At 38.9% G+C, this 14404-nt stretch overlaps 1 protein-coding gene and 1 long non-coding RNA gene across 6 annotated transcripts in view; one reads left to right on the top strand and one right to left on the bottom strand.

Moving 5' to 3' along the window:
- The window catches only part of WAC (WW domain containing adaptor with coiled-coil), an 88990-nt gene that overhangs the window by 31508 nt on the left and 43078 nt on the right, over positions 1-14404 (bottom strand). For all 4 annotated transcript variants that reach the window (XM_084979987.1, XM_084979986.1, XM_003130704.6 and 1 more), the window contains exons 4-5: positions 6487-6593; positions 217-332 (exon numbers count right to left, since the gene is read on the bottom strand). In XM_084979987.1, the coding sequence (XP_084836113.1) occupies positions 217-332; positions 6487-6593 (223 nt within the window). The remainder of the gene's footprint in view (positions 1-216; positions 333-6486; positions 6594-14404) is intronic.
- Positions 4663-13673, top strand: LOC146399479 (uncharacterized). 2 transcript variants are annotated; one of them, XR_014817818.1, is made up of 3 exons: positions 4663-8730; positions 9028-9760; positions 11986-13673. It is a non-coding gene; the product is annotated as an uncharacterized LOC146399479 (long non-coding RNA). The 2 variants fall into 2 exon arrangements; XR_014817817.1 differs by lacking the exon at positions 11986-13673 and having other exon boundaries at positions 9028-10268.

The raw sequence follows: 14404 nt of genomic DNA, 5'->3' as shown, positions 1-14404 counted from the left end.
TTTAAATTAAATATACTGATTCATGCACAAGGCCCTTGTGGACAGTTGTTTACCTATCCTAGTTTACACAGACAATGGGCTAACCACTGCAATTAAAAAGGGGAGTGATAAGCACCACACTAAGAAACCTAAACTTAACAATGTTTAGCATTCTAAGATGGTAGCCTATAGAATCAAGAATGAGAAATAATGTTCAATTACATTAAAAGCGGATACCTTTCAAGCCACTCTTTTGGTTTTTCCCATTGTGAAACTTCTGTTCGACAATTGTAGTAGTATTTTTTCCCAGAAGAGCTAATATGTTCAGACCAGTCATCTGCAGAATCATAAGGCTTAAAAAATACATTTTTAAAGATTAGAAAATGTTACTAATACTTAATATCACTTGATATGAAATATCGAGAACGTCGATTGTTTTCAAAGCATACATATGAAAAAAGATTTGTGTTAAAGGTACGCTGATATAAGATGTAATTATGTGTGTATACCTCCTGGGAGAGCTTAGTCTATATAGACCTTAAAGGATAACAATGGAAAACCAATTGCTAAAATATCAAATTAAACAGATTAGTAGTTTATGAGGCCCAGGAACAAAGACATGAAATCAACATCACCTTGACTTTAGAAAAGCATTACAAAAGCTCCCCATCATCACAGCTTTAATTGCTGAAATAAGTCACATGGAGGGGAGGTTAGAGAACCCACTCTCAAATGACTGATTTGACAGCATGAGAAAAGAGAAGATCCAAGCTCTTCGCAGCAGAGTAGTGATCACACAGACTTTAATAGAGAACAACCAGCCTGTATTCAATGTTCTTATTAGTGAGGGGAAAAAAACACAGACACACACCCAAAAAACTTTAATGTAAACACAAAGCTAATTACAAGCTATGACTTTATTTCTCCTCCAAAATCCATGAGATGGGTCAAGTAAGAAATAAATCCTGTCTCTCATTATGGATTAGCAGTATCACTCATTTTCTCTTAACTCAATCTGGTGGAGCCCTGACATGAAAATAAATTAAAAAATATATACTTTGACAGCCCATCCTTCTTCTGGATTTACCACAATGTAGAGGGTCAGTTCTAAAGCTTGAGCAAAGGAATCCTTATGCACTGCCTACTCAGCTTTAATTTACCGCCTGAGAACAAGCCAAGAGAACTTCCAGGTTGTTCACAGGTCACAAAACTAATTAGTGGTAGAAGAAAAAATCTGCTGTTTTTCCAATAAATCAACACTAATTTTGGAAATGTCCTAGTAATTGTGAGGACCCATGAAGAAATACTACAGAATTTGCTCTGAGGTTTACATCTCAGAATAATAAGGCTACTGGAAATCAGCCCCATGCTTCTAAACCTTCAAAATCAGTAGACAGTTAATTCTCAATCCCCTAGCTTCCAGAAGGCTAGGATCAGAGTGGTCTAAACCAGTGCTCTTCAAATTGATGGCTGTGTGAACTGTGTGACCTGTGCTATAGGAAAACGAGCTTGCATCAGAATAACTATCAACATACTGCTTCCCCAGCCAAAGGCATTGCTCTACAAAACAAACACTGCTCAAGTAAACAGTGCACTTCATGACAGTTAATTTCCATTCTGGCACAACCTCCAGGACAGTTAAAGTTCACAAATCAGAACCTTCATAAGCAGGGGTCTATCATATCCTGGGTTAGTACAAGTTAATGTCTGTCTTAATAGAATGTGCTCCAAGGTACAGCGCTACACAGTAACATACTAGCAACTTAAGTTCATCTTCTCCACCCTGCTTCTATCCTCAAAAAAGAAAAAAAAAAAAAAAAGGTTAAGGAAAAAAATCTTTTAAGTAAAAGGGTAATTTTTAAAATGCCAATAGCAATTCCTCTTGTGACTCGTCGGATTAAGGACATGACTTGTATCCAGGAGCATGTGGGTTCGATCCATGGCCTAATTCAGTGAGTTAAGGATGCAGTGTTGCTGCAAGCTGTGGTGTTGATTACAGGCACGGCTCAGATCCCATGTTGCTGTGGCTATGGTGTAGGCCGAAAGTTGAAGCTCCGATTTGACCCCTAGCCGGGGAACCCATAAGCTGTGAGTGCAGCCCTAAACACACAAACACACACACACACAGCCAAAAGACAAAATCAATCTCTTTTTTTCAGCTTTACTGGGATATAAGTGACAAAACTGTAAGACATTTAAGTGTACACCTCAATGATTTGATATCCATATACATGGTGAACGGATTCCGCTCATCTAGTTATTAACACATCCGTCTCTGTCACCCCAGTCACAGGCTTCCCAGTGAGAACATTTCAGCTCTACTTTCTTAGCAAATTTCAATTTACAATACAGTGCTATCAGCTACTTACCATGTTATACATTAAATTCTCAGGTTTTTTAATTTTAAAAATATCTAAAATTAAAATGAAATGTTTGCAGGCCTTATGTTTTAAGTTTTCTAAGAAATTAGGCTTGGTATAGTTGCCAACATGTGCTCTAAGGCAACGGTTCAATGAGTGCTGCTTGGGAACCCCTGAGGGACTCCGAGAGATCATTCACAAAAACATAACTAATACTGCTACAGATATTGCTGAGACAATTCTATCTTCTGCCTCCTCATTCTATCAAAAGAACACAGTGGTGTTTCCCAGTGGCTTTACAGGAAATTGGATATCACAGAAGACTGGATGTAGAGCAGCTATGACATTCTAGTTATCTTTTCCCATCGAAGTTAAGAATTAAAGAGATGGTCAATGTCTATTTTTGTTTCAGAAAGTTATTTTTCATAGAAATATATTACATGTATTGACATGTAACAATAGCTTTACAACTTTTTTAATAAATTACTTTTCAAATTTATCAGTTTAAAATTTTAATATAGTAAACGATGATAGTCCACATAAATGAAAGTTCTCGATTTTAATGAATGTAGAGGTCTTGAGACTAAAAAGTATGAAAATGGCTGCTGTAAAATAGCACTAAATAATTACTGAAGCACCTATCTGCTCTTTCAATTCAAAATGTCTTAAAACTCCTACATGAAAGCTGCTTTTCTCTTCTTAAATAAAAAAAAGCATCTCCCTATTTACTCTCCCTGAAACAGAGTCCCACCACTCCTTCTCAAAGTTAAGCTATAGAAAACAAAGTGTTAATTTTGGGATTTAATTATGGGTTAATGAAGAATAGTTCATTAAATAACATCAAAGATGGCATTCCCTGCAAAAAGAACTTCTTGGAGTCCTAAGAATTCTATGATTAAGTAGACTATCTTCAGGCAAGACTGATTACAGAGGACAGATCTTAAGTGCCTCAAACTTAAAAAACTCCAAAAGGTATTTAAATTGAAAACAGAAGATATTTAATTAATAGCTAGGGGAGTTGGTGTATAAATGCAAAGTAATCTAGGATTGAATTTAAAGCACTACCAACAAATGAAAATTGGTGAATGATACTTAAAAGGGAAGATTCCAATTATAATGTCTAAATGGAAATATTTTTTTTTCCCCAAGTAAAGAGACTCTCTGAATAAAGAGATCTCTTAAGAAAATCAGAAATATGCATAACAATCTAAAGCAGCCTACGTGATGTCTGGGAGTCCTATCATGATTTAGACTAGGAAGGAGGAGGCATTCAAAAAGGCTAAATATTTAGATTCAACAAGGCCTAGATATTTACTATGAACTGGGGGGGGGGGCTCTGTGTTAAACACCATAATAAATGTTCATCTTAGAACTTAGCAGGGAACTACAACGTGACTATCTTAATACTGAAAAAATTAGGCAGTTTCAACTCGTCTTTCAACAATTAACTTAATACAAATCATCCGTACGACCAAAGGTCTGTGTACCTAACTTCAAATAATACTGCTACCAATTTTCAAAGACAGATTTAAAACTTCAAAAGCGCAAAGGAAAATAAAAACCCACTTTAAAAAAAAGCTATTCCATATTTTAACATGGGTTAAAATAATGTGTTGACCTGGGTTACCTAATACGAATCTGTTCATTTCTTCTTTCATTATGAATATAAATGAGAAGTAATTTTGTTTATTACCAATAAACTTCCATTAGAAGTGATTTTAAAACAGTTACAAATAACCTTCAGAAATGTTCAAAAGCTAGCTTCTCAGATAAGATTAAACTTATAGTTTGCAAAAACATGCCCACTGAGTACATTATAATGAAAAAGATGACTTGAAGGTTAATTATATGTCTAGAGTTGAGATCTACAGAAAGTGGAACCTTGATTCTGAAAACACAAGATATTTATTTAATCCATCTTCAGTTTCCACTCACACAGTGAAATACCAACACCCTTTAAAATTTGGATCTTTCAAGCTTATCTAATGCCTGTTATTTATTCTTTCTAATTTGATCATGTCTATCCAATCCTTATTTTTCCTAAATAAGGGATTTTTCCCACCAAAACAATGTCCACATGGCCTTTGTCCTAATAGCAGACAAATACCAAATCTGAATTGTCAGTGATAAAGGGAACCTTAGGTTGGCGCTACTTTGTTAAATTAATAGGGCCATTTTCCACAAAAATGTAGATACTCATTGTAAAACCTAAGTCTACCTTTTGGTGAAAATGCTTCAGCACAACAGTGCGAGGTCAACACCGTGAAGGTTGAGAGCCGCTGTCTCAGCCTCAATACCATCCGTCTATCTTCTGTTGTGATGCCAGGGCTGGGATAATGCAAATTACATTCTATTTAGCCAGCTGGCTTCCTGTCAGATCCTGCCAACACTAGACATTAGAAGAGGACTGAAAGGCAGGAGAGGGGAGAAGCCTGGCAGGCACAGCTGGTTCCGGTTCCCAGCTGTCCACCCAGAAAGAGAACCCGCTTCCTCACACGTCTCAGAGGCACTATCATCAACCATGCAGGATCCTCCTCTGAGCTGTTAGGTTCTGACAACCTCCCCCACTTCCTTTCGTTCCCCAGTCCTCAGGGGTAATCACTACAGTCCACAATACCTGTTAATATCTACTTAACCAACCCTGTATTTAAAATTCTCTGTGCTAAAATAATTAGTATGATTTCTGTTTTCCTAACTGGACCCCGACTAATACAATATTTAAAACTACTCTAAATTAATTTTTATGAACATCACTGACATCCCAATTATATGGAAATGTACTATCCACACACATTCGACAAGGAACAAAAAATAATAAACTCTCAAGGGTCTTTCAATACCAATCAAGATGTAATGTTCACCCATATAACCAAGGCAGCATCTGCTGGATTCAGCCTGTACTTCTACAGCCTTCTAGTTGTTCTTCCTTCCTACAATGTATTTTCCACATTGCTATCTGATGTTTTTAAAACTGTAAATATGTTACTTCACCAATTATATCCTTTAGTAGCCTTTATATAAAATTCATATTTCCTGGCAGGTATAGAACTCTTCGTGATCTGGCCCCACTTACCCCTGTAACCTGAGGCGGGCCATTTTTCCACATGATCAAAATCTGTGTTCTCCAAACACGTGATGCTATTTCCCACTTCTATGTCTTTGTAGGTACTGTTCCTTTCCATGCTACACAGATCTCTTCAATTAGGAGAGTTACATTCAGTCTGTTGGCTAGCACACCTCCCTCGTCCAAGCTGGCACCTAACCCCCAGCAACAGTAACATGCAGCCTTTTAATGGTTTAACTTTCAGTCTCCACCATAGGTCTGAAAGTTCCTTTAAGCTGGGCTATATACTTCCTTAGTTCTATATATCAAAAACCTAACATATGCTTGGCAAGTGAAAACCTTATTTATTTATTTATTTTTTGTCTATTCCAGGGCTGCACCCGGGGCATATGGAGGTTCCCAGGCTAGGGGTCTAATCGGAGCTGTAGCCACCGGCCTTCGCCACAGCCACAGCAATGCCAAATCCAAACCGCGTCCTCGACCTACACCATAACTCATGGCAACGCCAGATTCTTAACCCACCGAGTGAGGCCATGGATCGAACCCGAAACCTCACGGTTCCTAGTCAGATTCATTAACCACTGAGCCACAACAGGAACTCCAGAAACCTTATTTTTGAATGAATGTATTAGAATTTTTATTTGAACCTTGACCTTAAGAAATTCAAATTGAATTACTTCATATTTAAAAAATAACCTAGAAGTCCTCACTGGATTTCATGCCTTTGAGGACAGGGACCTTTATATCACTAGTGTCTTGAAGAGTATAAAATATATAGTAGATACTCAATAAATTTATAGATTTTTTAAATGGAAGTTTACATATTATGGAAAGAGAGCAAGCTCAAGTTAAACCACAAGTTTCGCAATCTATAGTTTTTTATATGTCAAATATCACAATGGTAAATTTTGCTCTACACAGGAATGCTGATGAAACAATACCAAGATGGCATCTACTGAACATCCTCAGTTCTACTAACAAGGCTAGCCCATTAGTTCAAATGCACTAAGAAAATATCAACTTTGATTTAAAGAAATTCAATATATTCCATAAAAACAAAATTGGGCGTGTTTATATACTTACTGCATCTGAAGTTTTGCTTGGATTATTGCTTGGATTAGAAGAATGTGAATTTGAACTATGAAGAGCACTGTGGTTGTGTGAATTTTCTTGTGGAGAGTAACTGGTCCCTTAAAATAAAAAGCAAAGTAAATTCTAAGTAAGTTGTATATGATGTTTACATTGGCTTCTATCATTCTACAGATCACTGTATATCATGAAATCATCATTTTATATAAACATCAAGAATACATAACACTTTCCTACTTTCCTAAACAAACATGTAAAGTATTTGTGAGCCTACTAAAAGATGTGACTTAAAGAGCATACACACTAATTTTACACAACTGATACACTATGGAACAATGTTAATTATAACTAGATTAGCAAAACCTCATTTTTAGCATTACCATCAACTTGAAGGTTTTTTTTTTAATAAAAGTTCTACTAGAGAATGACATACACAACATACATAGAGAAAAAAGGAAAAAATTTCAACTGAGAACTAGAAGTCACAATTAATCCAATATGTTTTTGCCATTATTTTTCAACTTCTTAAATAGTTTCCCCAACTTGCTTTTTTAAGATTTGCCAAATTTCAACTAAAACAGTATCAAATTCTCAAAAGTTTTAGGGAAGGTACTTCTTTCAAGATGAAGATGGTATCAAATCTCCTTACAAAAGGACCAACTCTTCCTAAAAATTGCTTAACGGTAACTCATGAGTTCAATGAATAATCTACACATCTTAGAAACCATCAGGAATGACAGTTTTTATTGTTTTAAGAAAACCCAGATTATAAAATCCAGACTTGATTAATGATTCTGAAAGGTCCATTACAAAAGTCTAATTGTCACTATTTCGTCTTCATTCCATGCTTTTATTTTTCACATAATTCAACCCCCACCCCCTCCTCGCCCCCAAAAATAAGCTGGCAAGTGATATGAAGGCCACACTATAATGAACAGAAACTGGAAGTGGGAAGAGCCATGTAGATGGCCCAGTAGACCGGAAATAATTAGCAATCAGAACTAAAGTTCTTATGAGTAGAAATAAATAAAAATTAACTGTTTCAATCAACAGGAAAAACAACAGGCCTACCTCTGTTTTGTTGGGCTTTTGCTTTATTGCACTTCACAGATAATGCATTTTTTACAAATTGAAGAATTATCCATCACACCATTTTTCCAACAGTATTTGCTTACTTTATGTCTGTCACACTTTGGTAATTCTCACAATATTTCAAACTTTTTTTTGGTCATTATTATTTACTACAGTGATCTCTAGTAAGTAATCTTTGATGTTACTATTATCACCCACATAAGACAGCAAACTTAACTCATCAATGTTGTAACTGTTCTGGCTGTTCCCTTAACCCCTTTCTCCTCAGGCCTTTCTCTTCCCTGAGACACAACAATACTGAAATCAGGCCAAAGAATAACCCTACAATGGCATCTAAGTATTCAAGTAAAAGCAAAGTGTCACACACCTGTCACTTGAAAAGCTACACATGATTAAGCTTGGTGAGGAAGGCAGGTCAAAAGCCAGGAGGGGCAGAAAATGAGAAACTTGCACCAAAGTTAGCCAAGTTGTGAGAAAGCAAAGGAAAAGTCAGTGAGGGCAATTAAAAGTGCTCTTCCAGTAAACACACAAATGGTAAGGAAGCACAACAGCCTTAATGCTGATGTGGAGAAAGTTTGAGTGGTCTGGCCGGAAGCTAAAACCAGCCCCAACATTTCCCTAAGTCAAAGCACCTTACTCAGAGCAACGCCTAACTCCCTTCAATTCTATGAAGGCCAAAAGAGGTGAGGACGCTTCGCAAGAAAAGTCTGAAGCAGGCAAAGGCTGGCTCACGAGATTTAAGGAAAGAAGCTGTCTCCATAACATCCAAGTGCCAGGTGAAACAGCCAGTGCTGATGGGAGAAAAGTCACCTAGGAGATCCAGCTCTGATCATGAATGAAGGTGGCCTGCACTGAACAAGAGACGGCAGAGGAGAAAAACAGCCTTCTATTAACTTTCACAGGGAGGAGAAGTCAATGTCTGGCTTCAAAGGACAGGCCTGCTCTCAGGAGCTGATGCAGCTGGTGACCCGAAGTTGAAGCCAGTGCCATTTACCATCTGAAAAATTCCAGGGCGCTTAAGAATTATGCTAAACCTGCTCCGCCTGTGTTCTCAAAATGGAACAACAAAGACAGATGACAGCCTTTTTTTTTTTTTTTTTTTTTAAACTGTTTACAAAATAGTTTACTGACTATTTTAAACCCAGTGTGGGAGTTCCCGTCGTGGCGCAGTGGTTAACGAATCCGACTAGGAACCATGAGGTTGCGGGTTCGGTCCCTGCCCTTGCTCAGTGGGTTAACGATCCGGCGTTGCCGTGAGCTGTGGTGTAGGTTGCAGACGCGGCTCGGATCCAGCGTTGCTGTGGCTCTGGCGTAGGCCGGTGGCTACAGCTCCGATTCAACCCCTAGCCTGGGAACCTCCATATGCCACGGGAGCGGCCCAAGAAATAGCAACAATAACAACAACAACACAACAACAACAACAACAACAACAACAAAACCCAGTGTGGAGACCTACTGCTAAGAAGAAAAAGATTCCTTTCAAAATATCACCGCTCCCTGACAAGGTACCTGGTCACCAGAGAGCTCGGATGAAAATGTACAAGATTACTATTGTTATCATGCCTGTTCACAACATCCATTCTGGAACCCATGGATCAAGGAGGGTAATTTCTTTTTTTTTCTTGTCTTTTTAGGGCCACACCCTTGCCATATGGACGTTCCCAGGCTAGGGGTCGAACGGGAGCTGTAGCTGCTGGCCTACACCACAGTGGATCAAGGAGTAATGTCAACTTTCAGGTCTTAATTAAGAAATACATTTTATAAGACTATAGATGCCAAAGACCATAAGTCCTCTGACAAATCTGTGCAAAGAGAACTGAAAACCACCTGGAAAGGATTCACCATTCTAGGTGCCACTAAGAACATTTGGGATTCACGGGAAGAGGTCAAAACAATACGAACAAGAGTTTGGAAGAAGGTGATTCCAATCCTAAGGAATGATTTTGAGAGGTTCAAGACTTCGGTGGAGGAAGTAACTGCATATGTGGTGGAATGAGTAAAAGAACTAGAAGTGGAGCCTGAAGACTGGACTGAGTTGCTGCAATCTCAGGGTAAAACTTTATCTACGATAAACTGCTTCTTGTGGAAGAGCAAAGAAAGTGATTTTTTTTTTTTTCTTGTCTTTTTGCCTTTCCTAGGGCTGCTCCCGTGGCATATGGAGATTCCTAGGCTAGGGGTCTAATCGGAGCCGTAGCCAACCGGCCTACACCAGAGCCACAGCAACATGGGATCGGAGCTGCATCTGCAACCTACACCACAGCTCATGGCAACGCCAGATCCTCAACCCACTGAGCAAGGCCAGGGATTGAACCTACAACCTCATGGTTCCTAGTCAGATTCGTTAACCACTGCGCCATGACCAGAACTCCAAAGAAAGTGATTTTTTGAGAAGGAATCTACTCCTGGTGAAGAAGATGCTGTGAAGACTGTTGTAATGACAAGAAGGACTTAGAGGAGTTCCCATCATGGCCCAGCAGTAACAAACCCGACTAGTATCCATGAAGATGCAGGTTCCCATCCCTGACCTCACTCAGTGGGTTAAGGATCCGGCCTTGCTGTGGGCTGTGGTATGGGTCACAGATGTGGCTCAGATCTGGCATTGCTGTGGCTGTGGAATTTCCATGTGCCACAAGTGTGGCCCTAAAAAGACAAAAAAAAAAAAAAAAAAAAAAAGGAAAAGATAAGAACTCATAATAATACAAAACTTAGTTGATACACCAGCAGCAGGATTTGAGACCACTCACTCCAAGTTGGTTTTTTTTGTTTGTTTGTTTGTTTTTAACAGCCACACCTGCAGCATATGGGAAGTTCCAGGCTAGGAGTTGAATCAAAGCTACAGGTGCCTCCCTACACCACAGCCACAGCAACACTAGATCTGAGCTGCATCTGCAACCTAAGCCCTGCGCCTTAAACTGCAGCTGGCAACAAAGGATCCTTAACCCACTGAACAAGGCCAGGGATCAAACCTATACCCTCACAGAGACAATACTGGGTCCTTAACTCACTGAGCCACAAAAGAAACTCCCTTCAATTCTGAAATAAGTTCTATTGTGGGTAAAATGTTATCAACTGACATTGCATGCTACAGAGAAACATTTGTGAAAGGAAAAGCCAACAAATGAAGCAAACTTGACTGCTGTCCTATTGCCACAGCCACCCCAGCCTTCAGCAACCATTACCCTGATCAGTCAGCAGCCGTCAACATGAAGGCAAGACCTTCCACCAGCAAGATGATTAGGACTCCTCAAGGCTCAAAGGATCAATAGCATTTCTTAGCAATAAAGCATTTTGAAATTAAAGTTATATATACATTTTTTTTTTTTTTTTGTCTTTTTGCCATTTCTCGGGCCGCTCCTGCGGCATATGGAGGTTCCCAGGCTAGGGGTCGAATCAGAGCTGTAGCCACCGGCCTGTGCCAGAGCCACAGCAACACAGGATCCAAGCCGCATCTGCGACCTACACCACAGCTCACAGCAACGCCGGATCGTTAACCCACTGAGCAAGGGCAGGGACCGATCCCGCAAGCTCGTGGTTCCTAGTCAGATTCGTTAACCACTGCACCACGACGGGAACTCCTATATATACATTTTTAAAAGACAATGCTATTTCACACTCAGTAGACTACAATATAGTATAAACATAACTTTTACATGTACTGGGAAACCAAAAAATATATAACTCACTTTACTGTGATATTAACTTTATCGCAATGGTCTGGAACTAAATCTGCAATCTCGCCGAAGTATGCCTGAAAGTGGATAAGGTGAACTAGGACAGAAGATAACTATAAGATTTTACCGTCCAAGTGGAAATGGTCAGCAGGGCTGTGTAGAACTAGGAATTCAGAAGTGGATAGGAAGTCTCTTCAATTAAAGGTGAAAGGTAGGGGATCCCTTGCATCTGATAAATAAGCACTATGAGCTCAGAATGAAATAATGGCATGACAAGAAAAAAGGCAATGAACAAGATTTAACCTTGGATAGGACCCAGCTTATAGGGGAACCTAGAAGCAGATTCAGAGACCCAATAAATCTAGTGATATGACAAAAGACAAAAGAGGGTTACTTAAGTACCTAGCAAAATATAGGCGGTACCAGAGAAGAAATTTCCCAACAAGACTGCTGTCCAAGATCCCTGATGGTTTCTCCATAGATTTGCTTTTAAATTTATCTTTCTGAAGTTCCGGTCGTGACACAGTGGTTAACGAATCTGACTAGGAACTATGAGGTTGCGGGTTCGATCCCTGGTCTTGCTCAGTGGGTTGAGGATCTGGCATTGCCGTGAGCTGTGGTGTAGGTCACAGATGCAGCTCGGATCTGGCGTTGCTGTGGCTCTGGTGTAGGCTGGCAGCTACAACTCCAATTAGACCCCTAGCCTGGGAACCTCAATATACCGTGGGAGCAGCCCTAGAAAAGGCAAAAAAAAAAAGACAAAAAATAAAAAATAAAATAAATAAATAAATTTATCTTTCTGGATGATATGAACTTATGCAAAACACCCTGAACTTTCTTTTCATACAGTAGTCAATAAATTCTTCAATAAACACTGTAAGAATGAATACAATCAAAAAGAAACCAGTCAAGAACACACAGCTCAGTGTGCAGGAAAGTGACATGGCAGGACTGCCATCCTTAGAAAAGGCTGCTGGCACAGCTGGTCCCTGGCTGGCACAGCTCCTGCTCAGGAGGGTTCCCACAACAGTACCTGCTAGAGGGGCTCACTGTGCCTTAAGCATTTTGTGCAGATGACATGGTTTATCCCCAACACCTGCTTTCCTACTGGGAATCCAGACTTCAGTATAAACTAGGCAGAGTCCAAATTCAATAAAACCTTAGGTACTACATCTCTAGTAGAGTTCCCTAGTAGACATTTCACAAGTGTTGTCCCAATTCATTGTTGCAGGAATGAAGGTTGTGCCGTGGGACTCTACTAGGACAAGATTCTTAGCTTACACCTGGTGTCCTCCAGATATTGTCCTGTCTGCCTTTTCCCTTTGCCAATTACACTTTGTATTCTTTCATAGTAAGTTATAGCCACAACTACACTGGGTCCTGTTAAGTCCTCTTAAGAATCACCAAAACTGGGTCCTCTTAAGGACCCCAAAACACTCAGTTACCAAGAAAATTTAATACTGCAAATTGAGACTTTTTAAAAAAAAGAAAATCTTAAGATTTACCCCCAAATTTGCATTTTCAGGTGTAACTCGTAAAACTGTTTTTAAAAATCAGCTTTACAACTGAATAGAGCTAAGAAAGAGATCTAGTAACAGGGACTACTAGAATACCAGATTCATACACAAGTTAGATTCCCATGGAAATCTAACTTGGCAATAATGAAGAAAAGGCCAATCTTACTGACCAAAATGATCCCCCAAGAAGTCCATTAAGAAGCCTGGGTGAGATGCCCTGACATTTATTTGTTTATATTTATTTATTTATATGTTCTGGAGAAATGAATCTCTGAAATAAAAGTGTACATGAAAGACTTGTTAAGGAAGTTCCTTGGTGGTCTAATACTTAGGAACTCAGCCCTTTACCACTGTGGCCCAGGTTCAATCCCTAGTCTGGGAACTGAGCTCCTACATCAAACCACTGCATGCCACAGCCAAAAAAAAGATTGTTAAAAGACATGATACGGAGAGTATTCTCAAAGTATAAGACAGGTTAGAAATGAGGTCTAGTGATCTTTCATGAGGTTAGGGTACAAGGAATTCACTTCAGTTTTATTCTTCATATCAATGAAAACTAAAAAACTGACAAGCACCCAATTTATTAAGAATTAACCTCTTAAGAAATGACATGTCCACCAGCCTGATAGGTGGTTATCAGATCGTTTTTAGGTCTACTATGTGTCTCTTCACAGGGCACAGCCTAATAATTAAAAAAACAAGCATCAAGGCACACTGGTCTAAGATTTTAGAATCAAGAAAAAACTGAATCAGCTATTAAGAGAAAGGTCATTTTCAGAAACAGGAGCTTTCTGAATAGGGACTAGATTCCACATCCTATGAAACAGATTTATCTAAAACACTTACAAAAATAACAACTGTAACAACTTAAAAAAAGGAGTGAGGAGCAGGATTAAAACACATATTTTGTGCTGTACAACCAAAATGGAAGAAACACTGTAAATCAAGCACACTTTAACTTAAAAATTAAAAAAAAAAAAACACCCACATATTTTGGTTAAAGACTAAGAATAAGCTGACGTTCTTAAAAAGAACTCAAGACTAAATAAAAAAGGTTTTATAGGAAGCATGACAAAGTAGGCAATAGATCTTTAGATTCCAGCCAGGAGGATGTCCTTAAGAACTGAAGGCAGAGCAGATTTCCCTGGGAATAAAGGACTACAATAAGCGGAACACAGATAACTCTCCACTAAAAAAGCTCCATCTTCTCTAAAATATACAAAGTTAATACAGCTCAGTATCAAAAAAAAAAACCCAACCAAATCAAAAAATGGGCAGAAGATATAAACAGACATTTCTCCAAAGAAGATGTACAGACAGCCAAAAAGCACATCAAAATGTTCAACATCACTAATTATTAAAGAAATGTAAATCAAACTACAATGCGGTACCGCCTCACAGTGGTCAGAATGTCCACCATCAAAAAATCTACAAATGATAAATGCTGGAGAGGGTATAGAGAAAAGTGAACCCTCCTACCCTAGAACGTAAAAATGTAAATAGGTACAGCCACTATGGAGAACAGTATGGAGGTTCCTTAAAAGGCTAAAAACAGAACTATGATATGATCCAGCAATCCCACTCTTGGGCATATACCCAGAGGAAACCATAATTCAGAGATGCATGCACCCC

Source organism: Sus scrofa, chromosome 10 (assembly GCF_054392235.1).
Source record: "Sus scrofa isolate SSC_HxYL_T2T_F1_AM1 chromosome 10, Sscrofa_HxYL_maternal_Yorkshire_Landrace_v2.0, whole genome shotgun sequence".
Classification (NCBI taxonomy): Eukaryota; Metazoa; Chordata; class Mammalia; order Artiodactyla; family Suidae; genus Sus; species Sus scrofa.
The sequence above is the reverse complement of the archived record's forward strand: the minus strand, read 5'-3'. Positions and strand labels throughout refer to the sequence as shown.